The 16,992-nt window shown below is 41.5% G+C and overlaps 1 protein-coding gene across 1 annotated transcript in view; it reads left to right on the top strand.

Annotated features, from left to right (window-relative positions):
* Window positions 1-16,992, top strand: part of LOC140241816 (FHF complex subunit HOOK interacting protein 2A-like) — a 42,418-nt gene that overhangs the window by 7,181 nt on the left and 18,245 nt on the right. The window contains exons 7-13 of the mRNA XM_072321570.1: window positions 1,188-1,381; window positions 3,027-3,218; window positions 3,585-3,774; window positions 4,337-5,193; window positions 7,574-7,664; window positions 8,848-8,991; window positions 14,730-14,870. Of these exons, the coding sequence (XP_072177671.1) occupies window positions 1,188-1,381; window positions 3,027-3,218; window positions 3,585-3,774; window positions 4,337-5,193; window positions 7,574-7,664; window positions 8,848-8,991; window positions 14,730-14,870 (1,809 nt within the window). The remainder of the gene's footprint in view (window positions 1-1,187; window positions 1,382-3,026; window positions 3,219-3,584; window positions 3,775-4,336; window positions 5,194-7,573; window positions 7,665-8,847; window positions 8,992-14,729; window positions 14,871-16,992) is intronic.

Here is a 16,992-nt window from a genome sequence, read left to right as displayed (position 1 = left end):
AGGGGTTAAATCTTCAAGATACAGGAAGATTACAGTTATCTCCTGTATTTGATAGATTGTAATGTAATTCAGATATACTTCTGTTCAGTATATCATTTTATTCTCATATTAGTGATGAAACACTGATACGATTGCTTGAAGTATTCATATGCCTTTCCTTTTGATAATGATTGTTGCCCGGGGTAGTCATCAATTGTCATGGTTTCAATGGGACCATGCTTGATTGACCATGTTGAGCGCCTGGCTTTGTGAGGTTGCTTTGCTCATCTTTGATTGTTCAGTGGAAGAGAAATAGAGGTAGATTGGTAGTTGTGTAGATGGATGTCATAGACAGACAGACAGTACTATAGATAGATAGATAGATAGATAGATAGATAGATAGATAGACAGTGTGAGTGAGTGAGTGAGAATGGTGAGTCATTTAAAGTGAATGATTTGTATTGAAAATGGCATCAAATAGATAGACAGATATAGAGCGATAGTGGGGGGGGGGGGGGGAGAGACAGAGAGAACAGTGAATCATATGAATATGATCAGTTGTGCCTGGGGTGCTTTGAATATATTTATAGAAGAGAGAGAAAGATAATGGTGAACAGTTACATGTGAGGCACCATGAATATGGATACTAAAGCTCTTGTGTGTATAAGTTTTATACTTCCCTCACATAACCTGTCTTTGTCTAAAAAAACAAACAAACCCAAAAAACAACCCTATATTATCTTTTCTATATCAGTGGCCTTTTTCTATACTCTCACATCTTCTGCTCTGTTCCCTCTTTCCCCTTCTATCTTGTCATACCACAATATATGTTGCCCTTGGTATATCTTCTTGAAATGCAAACAAAAACATCTGTCATTATGATCATCCTGTCCCTCATTTGCAGTGAATGCTTGTCATGTTTGTCTGCTTTAATCCTTGATGAAAACTACAAATGTTTGTAGTCATTTTTACAGTAGCTCACATTTGCTGCCTGTGTACATGGGCAGTCAGAACTATGATCTGGTTCGTGTTGTGGGAAAAAAAAAATGAATGGACTGCCTGGCCAAGAGAAAAAGCAGGGATTTCATACCTTTTCAGGTCTTGTGTTTTTGTAAAATCATATTTTTGAATTGTTTCTTTGTTTATCTTTAACACATATCTGTCATAAATTCAATTAATTTCCAATCATTTTATGACGTGCTGTCCAGGATTCAAGGATAGCAGTGAAGGCATGCGAGGGGCTGATGCTGTGTGCCAGCCTACCAGAGAAGCAAGCCGCAGAGTGCATGGTGAAGAACACCCAGTTCTGTACCCTCCTGGCGGAGCGTCTCTGCACCCTCTACAACGCCCTGCCCCTCTCCATGGACCCTGTCGATGTGGAGAGTGTGGAAGCAAAGTGGGGGTGAGTGATCCATCACTTCATGTTTATAGTGCCTATCTGTTGGGGGCGCTGTGATGAGGATGTTGTCATGGTTATTCCATACGTCAGTCTGATTCAAAAATAGGAAGTGTGTGAGAGAGTCGCAACCCATGCACGTAAAAGATCCCACCACATGCATTCATCGCAAAGAGTAGGGTGCATACTAACTCAGTGAAGTGGTTCCACCTCACCTCCAACTAGACCCCATGGAGGACCAGCTAGTGCAGCTGAACATTGGCTATCCAGCCATCTTGTCAGATGGGAAATAAAAAACACACAAACAAAGTAGCAAAGGTGTTATCATATTGTGAAAATCATCTTTTGGAGGACTGGAAATAATGAGAGCTGATGCTTTCAGACAAATATATATATATATAATAACAAAAATACTAATTCATTTTCACAAGATCAATTTTGCATCATTGTGTTAGCATTTACAGATAATGAGGCAGTAGATGTAAAAGAAAAAGTATGTTGATGTGCACCACACACATACAAAAAGCATTTCGCACATGCACTTTTGTCTTCAAAGGTGTACACCCATAGAGTACAACAATCCCTTTACTAGGTGGCAGTATACATGTATAGAGATGGTTTCTATTTGCACAAAGTCGGTGTTTTATCAGGTGGCGAGACAGTGTATCTGTCGTACAAACAAAAGGTCCCTAGGTGTAGGCCCAGAGAGAACTGGTGAGGTATACATGCTTTCTGTCTGTGTATTACTATATCTGTGTGTGTGTGTGTGTATGTATGCATGTGTTTGTCTGTGAGTATGTGTGCGTATGTTTGTGTCATCCCTACGACTTTACAGGCAAAACACGCTGGAGATGGAAGTCCCAAGAATAACAGAGGCTCAGTTCATGCATGTTGGGAAAAAATGTCTCTTCTTGTGAAGAATAGGTTGCAAGCCAGATGAAATGGTCCAATCCACACACACTCTGGACAATGGGCAGATGATACTGACCCCTGATAGTTAACCAGAGGTGACCAGTAATTGTCAGTGACCTGTATCATCCAGGCACATTGTGCCACATGACAAAAGGAAGAAAAAGATTCCTTTGTTTTCTAATGTGATGTCATAGAACAAATTTCGTACATAGGAAGTAATGTACCTATCATTTCAATTGTACCATGTATAGCTTTCACTTTAACTGATTTTTCATCTGGTTATTGTCTGGACAAATCTCTCATTTGCCCTTGAGCATCGACAGTAGGAGCATGTCCCTTTTGTTTATTTAGTTTTAGAAGAATACCCATTTGCCTGTATTTTTGAAATGCACCTAACCCATACATGAATTGATATTTATAATATAGTTTTCATGATGACCTATCTATTTTTCAAATACCTCAGTTACAAGTCAATTTCAAGAGAAGATCTGGAGTGACCCTTATCTACATGTGCTCAGATTGTAACTGTGAACTGGCTGATTGGTCGGATGCAAATGCATATCATGCACTCTTTGGAAGTGAAGAGTGGCACACAGACACACTCTGTCAGTGAATGTTTTATGGAAGATTTGATAACACCACAAACTACTGCTCTACAATCCCTTTTGAAGTATCTCTATATGTGAATGAATATACGTACTGTATGTGCATGCTTTTATTCCTCTTCCGTTTCCCCCAGTCTTGATGTTTTGAGTGATTCGGACGACACCAACGCCTTCCCGGGCAAGCGGCAGCTCATCTCCCTCCTCTCCTGGTTTGACTACTGCGACCAGATCATCAAGGAGGGACACTCACTCATAGGCAGTGCCCTCTCTCAGAAAATCAAGGAGAACTTTCTCGTGCCAATCCTGGAACAACTTCTGCTCCAGACGTGAGTTTGTGGCACCAAACAATTCCTCACAGAAGTAAACTTGCCGTTTATATAATACTAGCAATAGTGCTTCTTGTACACGTCAGTTCCTTAATATCAAATGTTATGTAATGGAAGATGCACCGACAAATTTTGTAGTCAGAAAAGAGCTAATAAGCCAATCAATGGCAACCCCAAAACAAGATCATAATATGTGAAACATTGTAGAAACACGGCCTGAACCAGTCTCCCTCAAAGTAGGCATTGAAATCAAATTCATCCCAACGATGACTTTGCACAGTGTCATGTGGTTGTTTATGTGAGGTAACGCTGACTGCTATCGTGAACTTTTCACCTTCCTTGCCATATCATGACCCCCCTTGACAGGTCGGAAGTGGGCATCTTGACCAGTACTGCCCACTTGGCCAAGTTCGTCAAGATGACCTCTTCCCCCCAGCTCTTAGCCGTCTTTGTCCACTTCATCCTGGGAGATGCCACAGCGCCGGAGAAGCCTGGCGTCGACGACAGCAAGATCAGACATCGGCTCATCGAGAGATGCGACCACCTGTCGGATGAGGCAAGTGACATGTCCATCGAGCTACCTACTTCCTTGTTGCATTAACATCTGGTCTTTCTACTACTGACCAACAGCCTCTTCTCAGCAGGGCAATTTTTTTTTTTTTTATGACAATTCAGTTGCCTGGCCTGATATGCTGCTTTGAATTCTTTAGATTTGCGTCTTTATATTTTATCCTCTCTCCCAGTTTACATAGCACCCCTCCAATGCAGGGATATTTTATCATGTATGTTGTCCATCCAAGCTTTTTTTTTCTTCACACTTTTCTATCAATGTCCCATGTGATATTTGCATATTTGGTTTTTATTCACGTATCTGTTGAACTGAAATATAGAGTGATTTGCTGTCCCTGATATGAGTAAGCGCATAAATGAATATTTGTTAACTTTTGTAAAATGCATTCCTACCAGTATCATGCATTTTTTTTTTTTCAAAGGATGCATTGTCGCGTGTGTCACATTGGAAAAAAATGTGGAGCTCATAAGTTGTCAAAAGAAAGAAATATGTGCATGGAAAGTCATTTAAATTGTAAAATTTTGACATTTCAAATGAAATATTACAGATTTGCATCATGTCTCTGAAGCTGTTTGAGGTCCTTCTCAAGAAATCTCACATCCACATCATCAACAACCTTGTGCTACGCAACCTGGAATCTAGGGCTTACCATGACCGTCCATCAACATCTCCATCGAGCCCGACATCACCCGTCACCTCTCCAGAGTCGCCCGCCTCCCCGACAACATCGCTTCCCCTCGAATACGATGAATTGCCCGTGGAGCAGAGTGTAGAACCTTCAGAAAATGATGGACAAATTGCGGAAGAGCTATCGCTGACAAACGGTCCCACGAGTTTAGACTCTGTCGAAGAGCATATACAAGAAGATGGGCTAGGTGACAGTGGGGTGGATTCAGGACAGATACCCGATGAGCTTGTGCTGTCTGCCCTGTTACCTAGCAACCATGTAGGGGCGGAAAATCACACGCCTTCGGCTGCTAACGACTCTAATGTGCCTCAGGATCACTCAGCAACTCCTCTATTGCAGCCTCTGTCTCTTCTCCCTCCTGTGTCGGCAGCATCGAACACAAACCGTGGTATAATTCTGACCACGCCCTCACAGGATCATGCTCCAGCCGCCTCTGCTCCTGTCAGCGCACCGACCCTGACGACCCCCCGACCCACGGGGGCATTGACTCTCACCATGCCCTCACCGGCAGTGCCTTTATCGCCAATCTCTCAGCTGCTCTCGTCCTCCCCCGCCGATATCTTGCTGTCTCCTGCCTTGCCCACTGTCTCACCAGTCTCACTGACTTCACCCGCATCATTTGGGTCTCCGCCTGTAACTCCTGGGTCCCCCACCAGTCTAGGGGGTACGGGGGATGATCGTGATGCAGAAGAGGGCATTCATAAAGTCGTCAGTTGGTAGGTTTGCATTCATATTGTCTTGAGTTGGTACGATTGCATTCATATTATTGTGAGTTTGTAGGTTTGCATTCATATTGTCTTGAGTTAGTAGGTTTGGACTCTTATTGTCTCAGGTTGCTAGGTTTATATTCCTATTATCTCGACTTAAGGTTTTGATTCATATTTTCTTGAGTTGGTAGATTTAGATTCTTTATACATTGTCTTGAGGTGGCAGGTTTGGATTCATGTCATCTTGAGTTGGTAGGTTTGCATTCATATTGTCCTAAAATGGTACAGATATGTTGGTTTGCTTAATTCAATTTATACCTAACAACAAAAACTTGTTGAACAAAAGCAGTAGGTTTCCAGACTAAGAAAGAAGCAGCACTTTTAGACCTATTAAAAACAGTCAGATAATGTGTAACGATTACATATTTCTCGATCCAAAGCTGTAGAGGTAAGAAGCTTAAACATGATCTTTATTTTCAGATGTGATTCAAAAGTACAGAACAGTTCATGCTCTTATTGCTGGAAATTGTGTATATTATTATGCACCAAAAATTACATTTATCAGATTAGAAATGTATTTTAATGGATGCATTAATCACTATTTTCTTTTTTTTTTTTTTGGTTTCTTGGTTTAAAGAGGACAAACTCACACTTCCGTGACATGTTTGAAAACAATTGATTTATTGGAAAAGTATGCATACCCAGTTGTTTAAGCTAGTGAAATGGATTGTGTCAGACTGCAAAACTATTAAAAGCATTTTGCTGCTTTGAAAATCCAAAGTTATGGCATTATAGGTGTCATGGCAATTAAAGGACAAGTTCACCTTCATAAACATAAGGATTGAGAGAATGCAGCAATCTTAGTAGAACACATCAGTGAAAGTTTGAGGAAAATTGGACAATCGATGCAGAAGTTATGAATTTTTAAAATTTTTGTGTTGGAACCGCTGGATGAGGAGACTACTAAGGCTCGTGATGTCAAATGAGTACAACAGTATAAAGAAAATGTAAAGAATATTCAACATATTTTCACTTTTTTCGCATAATAAAAGAGCACTTGACTTGCCTCTTTCTAAAAGCAATGGGAATAATATTACCCATAACATATGTCAGTAACGAGTCAAGGGAATGTGTACTTTTTTCAAAAGATGAAATTTTGTGAAATTCTTTTTATATTTTCCTTATAATGTTGTACGCATGTGACATCATACACTGCAGTAGTCTTCTCATCCAGTGGTGACTGCACAAAAATTCATAACTTTTGAATGGATTGTCTAATTTTCCTCAAACTTTCAATGATGTGTTCTACTAATATTGCTACATTCTCTCAATCCTTATGTTAATGAAGGTGAACTTGTCCTTTAACTGTTGCACTTACTCCATTTTGGCTCATGAAGTCAGCAGAACAAGATAATGATAGTGCTCCATCCAATTTAACTTTGATTTGTCAGTAAATAGGAAATGACTCCTTTGATATCCATGACACTTCATTAAAAACACAATCATTGTGCTTATCAAGAATGGATATGTGTATGTGTATGTACAATAAACATATGTGTACGTGGTACTTGTATATGAAGTTTTGATTGGAAGAATTCAGTAGAGCGACAGAGGGTCTCCCAAAATATGCCCACACCCTCTCTGGGCCAGTTTTGCTATCATGAACACTGTCATTGTTTTGAGTCCACCATTCCTTGGAGCTTCCGCATCTCATGTAAAATGAATTTCTATGTTAGAGTCATATACTGGAGTTGAAAAAGGCTTTTAAAGGGATCGTATAGTTTTGGTTGAGATCTAATTTCAGGTTTCTAACATTTTTTGATGAGATAATGAAAAACCTCTTCTGAAATATGAAAGAGCGTGTAATTCCACAAGGAATTCAACGTTTATTTGATGAAAATTGGTTTTGAAATGGCTGAGATATCCAAAACAGAGCGAATCTAGTTAAGTGTGGGACCGACACATTTTTATGATCGCTTTGTTTTATTTGGTTTTTGGATGTTTCAGTCATTCCAAACCCGATTTTCACCGAATAAACTTTGAATTCCTCTTAAAATGGTATGCTCTGTACTATTTTGTGTTTTCTTGGTATCTCGAAAAAGTTAAAAGACCAATTCTCATCTCCACCAATACTGTACCATCCCTTTAATGCCATTAAAGCACAAGCAACCATGACAAACACCAAACAGAAAAATAAGCCACCAAACAAACAACTGTCCTGTGCCATAATTTCTTTCCCCATAACTTCCATTTTTCGTTTGGAAATGAATTTCTATGTGGGTACTACTTTTGGAAGGTGAAGGTCTTGTGTGCCATGGAACAAACAGACAAACGATGAGACAAGCTAACCTCAGTTCTGTGCTTCGTGTCGACCATTTCTTCCCCTCAGCTTCTTGGGATTGATCCCTGAGGAGAACAAGTCTTCCTATTTAACCGGTGATACAGGGTATGACATGTACCTCAGGGAGGCCCATCGCAATGTGAGTACTGATAGCTTTGCTATCTCTCTCTTGAGTGGGCCTGATACTGCTATGTCAAATATTTTGTGAGCACAATATTTCAGAAGTTAGGGCTTGTTAGGTTGAGAGTCCCATCAACAGAATGACGAAATGGCATTATCCCTTTTCAAGATGCAAAATGAGTGATTTGTCAACTCAGAGACAATATAACTTGCATGTGTGTGACAGAAAGCAGTATTTGGGCTTGTAAATTTTGTGAATATCAGTGGACGTAGGGGGAAATTTGTGAAAATAAAGATATGCCAAAGTGTATGGTTCATTTAGTGTCTTGCAGGCATGGTGTGAAAGTTTGGCTATGCTTTTTACTGTGGTCACTAGAAGTGTGGTCTCTTCAATGATTATGAATAGGATTAAACCAAAATGATATTCAAACAGATTGATATGAATTTACTAAATGAAATAAGTATAACAATTTGCACCTAGTAGAGGCTTGTGTAGCTGTTATATGAATCATAAACTAACAAAGAAACAAACATACTGGTATGTCAATTCCTGTAAAGTGTTTGAATATGTGTATACAAGGTATATAAAGGTGGGATAGTTTTTCTTCCTTCAGTGTGCTTTGAAGGTATGACAGAGTATAACAATATTGAATTGTATTCAATATATGGCTATTTTGTCCCCAAGAACATGGTTATTACAATGTAGCTATTCAGTTCATATATTTCTACTGGTTCTAGGACAATTACCCTCTGGACAATTACCCCACACCCTTTCCCCCTACCCTATCCCTAATTATAATCCTGAACTTAATCCTGACCCTGACCCATATCCTAACTCTAATACTAATCCTGAATCTAATCTTATCTCTATCTGTATTTACCCGAGGTGGGGGGGGGGGGGGGAATTGTCCATGTGGGGTACTGTCCTGAAGTGGTTTCTACAATAAACATTTCAATGCCGTGAATATAATATTCATGCATTATTCGTTGGTATGCTAAATTAGCCGCTGGCAAGCTGGTTTATTTTGGAGAACAACCTCACAAACATTTGATTGTGAGCACCTTGAGGACCCTTTCTGAGTTGCTATAATTGTCTTCATTATTGATATCTTCTGCCAAAGTTAATCACAGATTTTGAATATTATGGTAAACAGTTCCATTAAGTTGGCTGAGAGATGTAACGAATTTCCATTCTTTCGTAGTTCCGTGACTGCACAGTGAATTGTCTACCATACGACTGGCCAAACTATCCACGGCCGCTTGACAGATGTCCAGAGTCGGCTGATTTTTATGAGGGTGCTTTCATCAAGATCCTCTTTGACAAGCTGTCGAGAATGCTGGATCAGGTGAGCAGCGTGTCAGAGGCCATTTGTTGTGGAATGTGCCTCGCTTTGAACAGCTCAGGTATCACCACACAATGTACCTTGTCAGTTCTCCAATGCAGTGTACATACATACACACATGCATTTTTTTTTTTTTTTTTGAGAAAGCAGGTGATGATATACCAGCAATCGAATGCATCTTTTTATTTCAAAGATTGCTTTTCAGATTTTTTTACCAAAGTTTCAATGTTGTCTTCACATTTCATGGTATTCATTGTCCTTATTCTTATGCATATCTATTTTGAATTAATGAGGTAAACATACTCTGGTAATCAAACATCTTCTATGAGCTCAAAGTTCTGATGAAATGAACATGAATTGAGATCGTAACACACTGTAAAAGTGGTTTCTTTCGCAGTGGTTTTATTTTCATGCTTTTTGCACTTTGAGGTTGAACCACGAATTTAACATCATGTGAAAATGTTTTGAAAAGTCGCGCAAAAGTAACCACGCAAGGAAATGTTTTGAACTTGCTGCTTGTTACAATGCTATTGTGCACATGCACACATGAAGATTCCACGCATTTTAGTGTATTGACGGTCAGCACACACACAGCGATACCGTGCAACAACGGCGTAAATCCGTACTGAGGAGTGGGGGGATGGTCACCATCACCACGATTACAAGCCCATCTATACATAACCGGGGGAGGGGGGGGGGGGAGGGGGGGAGGGGGGGGGGGAGGGGGGGAGGGGGGGGGGAGGGGGGAGAGGCTTGGTGCCCCCCCCCCCCCCCACACACACGCACACTTTACAGGGATCGGATGTCCCACTCTTTTGCATGAAATATAAAGTGGGAGGAAAGTGGCAGCAAAAATAATGAAGACTTTTTGTTCTTGTTGTTGCTTTTTTTTTTGCTTGTCAGATGACTTGCGGCGGAAAATCAGACCTTAAAAGTATGAAGACATTTTTTGTTTTTGAAATATGAGAGGGAGCGGAGCGACCGAACGGGGGGATGGTGTGTAGGGGGGGGGGGGGGTGTATCCCTCTCCCACACGAGGAAGATTTTGCATTTTCAGACCTGAAATTCAGCGATCTGGCGCACACTTTTGGTGAAATTTTTGTTTTTTCTTCTTTAAAAAAAAAACAATAGAAAATGAAATATTCACAATATATTATTGAATGACTAAATCGTGGTATTTCAGGTCTTGCTCCGCCTGTGCGACATCATTGCGAAGGCCTACTAAATAGTTGGGCCTATCACCGGCGTAGACAGGATTTGATCTTATAGGGGGAGCGGTTATGAGATCGTGAGAGAGCGAAGCAAGTGAGGGGGGGGGGGGGGAGTATGGTAGGGGGGTTTCCCCCTCCCACGGTGAAATCTTTTTACATTGAAAATTTTGACATTTTACAGTCCCAAAACTGCCGTTTGGAAATTAAGGGGGGGCACACCGGGCGCAACTGCTGTCAATCACTGGCAGCAACATCAGGAGAATGGCATAGCGATTAAATGCGAGCGAGCGGAGCGAGCGAGCTTGAAAATTTTGACATAATACTTTTACAGTCTAAAAACTGCCGTTTGTAGATATACTTCTTCGCTTTGGAAATTAAGGGGGGCCGCACTGGGCGCAACTGCTGTCAATCACTGGCAGCAACATCAGGAGAATGGTATAGCGATTAAATGCGAGCGAGCGGAGCGAGCGAGCTTGAAAATTGTGACATTTTAAAATCCAAAAACTGCCGTTTGTGGCTGTATTTTTTTGCTTTGGAAATTAAGGGGGGGGGGGGAGCGCACCGGGTGCAACTGCTGGCAATTACTGGCAGCAACATCAGGAGAATTGCATAACAATCAAATGCGAGCGAGTGAAGCGAGCGAGCTTGAAAATTTTGACATTTTACAGTCCAAGAACTGCCGTTTTTGGCTGTATTTCTTCGCTTTGGAAATTAAGGGGGGCGCACCGGGTGCAACTGCTGGCAGTTACTGGCAGCAACATCAGGGGAATGGCATAACGATTAAATGCGAGCGAGCAAAGCGAGTGAGCTTGAAAATTTTGACTTTTTACAGTCCCAAAACTGTCGTTTGTAGCTATATTTTTCGATTTAGAAATTAAGGGGGGGGGGGGGCCGCACCGGGCACAACTGCTGGCAATTACTGGCAACATGCAACATCAGGAGAATGGCATAACAATTGAATGCGAGCGAGCGAAGCGAGCGAGTTTGAAAATTTTGACATTTTACAGTCCCCAAAGTGCCGTTTGTGGCTGTATTTTTTCTCTTTGGAAATTAAGGGGGGGGGGGGGGGGGAGCACACCGGGCGCAACTGCCGGCAATTATTGGCAGCAACATCAGGAGAATGGCATAACGATTAAATGCGAGCGAGCGAAGAGAGTGAGCTTGAAAATTTAGATATTTTACAGTCCCCCAAACTGTCGTTTGTGGCTGTATTTTTTCGCTTTGGAAATTAAGGGGGGCGCACCGGGCGAAAACTGCTGGCAGTTACTAGCAGCAACATCAGGAGAATGGCATAACGATTAAATGCGAGCGAGCAAAGCGAGTGAGCTTGAAAATTTTGACTTTTTACAGTCCCAAAACTGTCGTTTGTAGCTATATTTTTCGATTGGAAATTAAGGGGGGGGGGGCGCACCGGGCACAACTGCTGGCAATTACTGGCAGCATGCAACATCAGGAGAATGGCATAACAATTGAATGCGAGCGAAGCGAAGCGAGCGAGTTTGAAAATTTTGACATTTTACAGTCCCCAAAGTGCCGTTTGTGGCTGTATTTTTTCTCTTTGGAAATTAAGGGGGGGGGGAGCACACCGGGCGCAACTGCCGGCAATTACTGGCAGCAACATAAGGAGAATGGCATAACGATTAAATGCGAGCGAGCGAAGCGAGTGAGCTTGAAAATTTAGATATTTTACAGTCCCCCAAACTGTCGTTTGTGGCTGTATTTTTTCGCTTTGGAAATTAAGGGGGGCGCACCGGGCGAAAACTGCTGGCAGTTACTAGCAGCAACATCAGGAGAATGGCATAACGATTAAATGCGAGCGAGCAAAGCGAGTGAGCTTGAAAATTTTGACTTTTTACAGTCCCAAAACTGTCGTTTGTAGCTATATTTTTCGATTTAGAAATTAAGGGGGGGGGGGCCGCACCGGGCACAACTGCTGGCAATTACTGGCAACATGCAACATCAGGAGAATGGCATAACAATTGAATGCGAGCGAGCGAAGCGAGCGAGTTTGAAAATTTTGACATTTTACAGTCCCCAAAGTGCCGTTTGTGGCTGTATTTTTTCTCTTTGGAAATTAAGGGGGGGGGGAGCACACCGGGCGCAACTGCCGGCAATTATTGGCAGCAACATCAGGAGAATGGCATAACGATTAAATGCGAGCGAGCGAAGCGAGTGAGCTTGAAAATTTAGATATTTTACAGTCCCCCAAACTGTCGTTTGTGGCTGTATTTTTTCGCTTTGGAAATTAAGGGGGGCGCACCGGGCGAAAACTGCTGGCAGTTACTAGCAGCAACATCAGGAGAATGGCATAACGATTAAATGCGAGCGAGCAAAGCGAGTGAGCTTGAAAATTTTGACTTTTTACAGTCCCAAAACTGTCGTTTGTAGCTATATTTTTCGATTGGAAATTAAGGGGGGGGGGGGCGCACCGGGCACAACTGCTGGCAATTACTGGCAGCATGCAACATCAGGAGAATGGCATAACAATTGAATGCGAGCGAAGCGAAGCGAGCGAGTTTGAAAATTTTGACATTTTACAGTCCCCAAAGTGCCGTTTGTGGCTGTATTTTTTCTCTTTGGAAATTAAGGGGGGGGGGGGGAGCACACCGGGCGCAACTGCCGGCAATTACTGGCAGCAACATAAGGAGAATGGCATAACGATTAAATGCGAGCGAGCGAAGCGAGTGAGCTTGAAAATTTAGATATTTTACAGTCCCCCAAACTGTCGTTTGTGGCTGTATTTTTTCGCTTTGGAAATTAAGGGGGGCGCACCGGGCGAAAACTGCTGGCAGTTACTAATGAGCAGCAACATCAGGAGAATGACATAATGATTAAATGCGAGCGAGCGAAGCGAGCGAGCTTCAAAATGTTGACATTTTACAGTCCCAAAACTGCCGTTTGTAGCTATATTTTTCGCTTTGGAAATATCGGGCGAAAACTGCTGGCAATTACTGGCTGCAACATCAGGAGAATGGCATAATGATTAAATGTGAGCGAGCGAAGCGAGCGAGCTTCAAAATTTTGACATTTTACAGTCCCAAAACTGCCGTTTGTGGCTATATTTTTCGCTTTGGAAATTAAAGGAGGCGCACCGGGTGCAACTCCTGTCAGTCACTGGCAGCAACATCAGGAGAATAGCATAGCGATTAAATGCGAGCGAGCGGAGCGAGCGAGCTTGAAAATTTTGACATTTTACACTCCAAAAACTGCCGTTTGTAGCTATATTTTTCGTTTTTGTTTGTCCCCTTTTATGGGGGAACCATCCCCCCCCCCTCGACGCTTCTGCATTATGAGGGTGCTTTTGTTAAGTGAAATATCTGCTGCACACTCTTTGATAAATTAGGGAAATATACGTCAATCTCAAAAGTGTATACGAAGTCTGTCGAAAGGGATCCTGTATAGCGGAGCTTTTGCATGTTTATGATTGCAATACAACGATCTGGTGCATAGTTCTGGCGATATTTGGACAATTTTCCATTAAGAAAGTTCGAGATTTGTCCTCATCTCGGGAATTGCTTGGGGGATAAATGATTTGTCTGCCTAAACACTTCCGTAGGGGCGGGACAAATGCCCCTTTGCCCCCCCCCCCCCCCCGAGATAGATTCGACGCCCCTGATCTTCCCTGGGTATGCCCATAGATGTAGGCCTATCCTGACTGAGTCACCAGTCACTGTCGTTTCTCAGGAATGATTCAGGAAATGGAGGGGGTTCAATATGGCGATATAGTTTTTGTTATTGTTTGTTTGTTTGTTTTCGTACATATTTTGCAGATGGTCCCCAGTTACTGAGCCATACTTTACAGTGTATGTCGATGTTACTTTCTTCGCGAGCGAGCGAAGCGAGCGAGCGCTTGAGAAAATTATGTATACATTTTCCTACAAGATAGAATACTGTTCAGCTCTGTTACCTGTCTAAAGGCCGGCGTACAAACGTCATGCAATATGCCAAAATTGATACAATCACATTTCTGCTTCCTCCATTTTTTTTTCAAAATTCAGGGGGGGATGATTGTACAGGCCATCCCCCCCTCCTCCATTTCAGGGGGGGATATATCCCCCCCATCCCCCCCGGGATTTACGCCCATGCCGTGCAATATAGGTCATCTAGGCAACAATAGTTTTACAAGCATGTTATAAAGTACTCGAGAGACAGGATTTCAGGTAAGCCTGCATTTAATTTTAATTTCTATTTAATGAATAAAAGAATAATTGGATTATAGTTTGGATTTTCATGTGCAAAATAAAACAGTTTTTGGCGACTGTGAATTCACAGATTTTGCCGACCTCGAATTTAAACACACATGAAAAAGTCGGCACCGATGGAAACTGCGAAAGTATCTGTAGGCGAAAGAAACCGCTTTTACAGTAGTTTACTTCATTTCCACTGGTATAAGAAGTCGTTACCTGTCAGTACTTGATCCAATATGAGCTGCATGATGAATTGATAGGCATACAATATTTGCACTGTAACTCGAAGTATGAACAATCTAATTTTGTGTTTGTTGCCTTTGGAACTTGGCGCTTCTGCCAGACGTACGAGGTCAATCTCCAGGTCACGTCAGTTTTAGCAAAGATCGCCCTCTTTCCCCATCCTCATATCCATGAGTTTCTTCTGGACCCGTACCTGCCTGTAGCCCCTGGGTGCCGCACGCTCTACAGTGTCCTCGGAAAGGTGGGTTTGAGCACTTGCAACAAAAGGCCCTGGTGGCGCGTCAAGCTTGTAAGGTGTTACATAGGGCACAAACAAGAATCATTCTTTTTTTTTTCAGAAAATGTGCCTGCACAGGAAAATCAGAATTTATTTGGGTTTCTTGATCAGTAGTGTGCATCAGTGGCGTAGGTAGACCATCAGGAGATCCTCTGGGCCGAGGGTGGACGTCATGGGTCCAAAAACTGGAATAAAACTACTGAGCCATTCAGGGAGTGAGTATTCACATTGGCAAAAACAAAAACAAAAACAAAAACAAATAATGCTACAGAGTTAAAAAAAAAAAAAAAAAGAAGAAAGAAAGAAAGAAGAATCACTCCTTAGGAGGGTTTTTGAATCTGGTTTTTGGCTCACATACCTGTAGTTGCCTAGCAACTTCCGACGAAAAACTGGAATGTGCAGTGTGAATGAACTTTGTGTTGATTTTTATGCCTCCACCACTAAGTGTCGCAGGAGACATATATATATATTTTTTTTTTCTCACTTTCTCTCTATTAGGTTGGTTTATACTACTTTGGCATTGAAAACTCAGGGAAATAGCGTAAATATTCACATTCGGCTTACAGCAGGTTGACAAAGATCACGCCGAGCTTTCCCTCATTAAAAAAATTCTTCTGTATTAGTGCAATATTTAGAACTTCATACTGTTTCTCAAATCCTAGCGCATATTGAATCCCCCAGATATGGGAGCCTAGGCTTCAAGGCATATACCAAAACGATGGGGAAAAGAAGCGCAGGAAAAATAATAGATAGGATTACATGTCTGATATTTTCAGATGTGACCTGGCAGTACTTACACTGTAAAGGGCAGGTTCACCTTCCAAATAAGTAAGGATTTAAAGTTTCTGCACAGCCACTGCTGGATGAGAAGACTACTACAGTGTTTGACGTCACATGCATAGAACGATATAAGGAAAACGTAAAGAGAATTTCACTATTTTTTGTTTTTTATTTATTTGTTATTATTATTATTATTACAGTTAAACTCGCCTAAGTCGACATCGCATATGTCGAATAATCGCGCAAGTCGATAATTTTAAAAAGTCCCGATTTTTCCCCATTGACTTACGTGTATTAATTCACTCATAAGTCGAATTTTTTAAGTCGAATACTCGCTTAAGTCGATGAAATTCCAAGAACACTTTCACGGAAAAACCATTGAATTCACTGTGCCTAAGTCGAATAAGATTTTATTGTGTAATAAATCACTGTCAAAATCACGAGACGCCAGTTTTTGTTTACATACAGTATATGCCAAAAGAAACTGCGTAAATACACATTAACGTTTCATTAACGCAAGCGGTTTCACCTGAATCGTTAGCAACGCAAACTAACGATCGGGAAAATTAACGTTTCGGTAGCAACGATGAGTAACGATCCCTAGCGCAAATCAACGATGTTTCGTTAACATTAACGATAGGTAACGCAAGAACTCGCGCGAGATTTTGGTTTTGTAACGAGACCTGGTGAAAGGACGACGTAGCCCCTGCCGAGTGTAGCGATCTATGCCTTATATTTAGCGGAGTCTTTTCGCGAATCGAATCACGATTTCGCGAATGGTTAATTTGCGACCGGGGTCACCAAAAACGCACGCCGGGCCACCAAAAAAGCCGAATGTTTGCCTTCAGTTTTGGAAATGAAGCGGTAACAATCGGTTCCATAAGATGCTGAATAAATGTCAGATGTTTGCTCTTTTAATTTTGGAAATGAATAACGGTAATATTCGATTCCGTATAATACTAAAATAAATGTCGGATGTTTGCTTATACTTTTGGAATGTCAGAGATTTGATTTTGCGTTCGGAAATGAATAAGGATTAAAAAAAAAAGTATCCGGAAGATGCTGAAATAAATGTCGAATGTTTGCTTTGACGTTCGGATATGAAAAATAATGATATTCAACTCCATACGATGATAAAATAAATGCCGGATGTTTACTTTTACGTTCGAAAGTAAATAACAATTACATTCAGCTCCGGAAGATGCTAAAGTAAATGTCGAATTATCCCTTTGACGTTCGGAAATGAATAACAATAATAATCAACTTCGTACGATGATGAAATAAATGTCGGATGTTTACTTTTACT

This window comes from Diadema setosum, chromosome 18 (assembly GCF_964275005.1).
Source record: "Diadema setosum chromosome 18, eeDiaSeto1, whole genome shotgun sequence".
In the NCBI taxonomy this organism is placed as follows: Eukaryota; Metazoa; Echinodermata; class Echinoidea; order Diadematoida; family Diadematidae; genus Diadema; species Diadema setosum.
The sequence above is the reverse complement of the archived record's forward strand: the minus strand, read 5'-3'. Positions and strand labels throughout refer to the sequence as shown.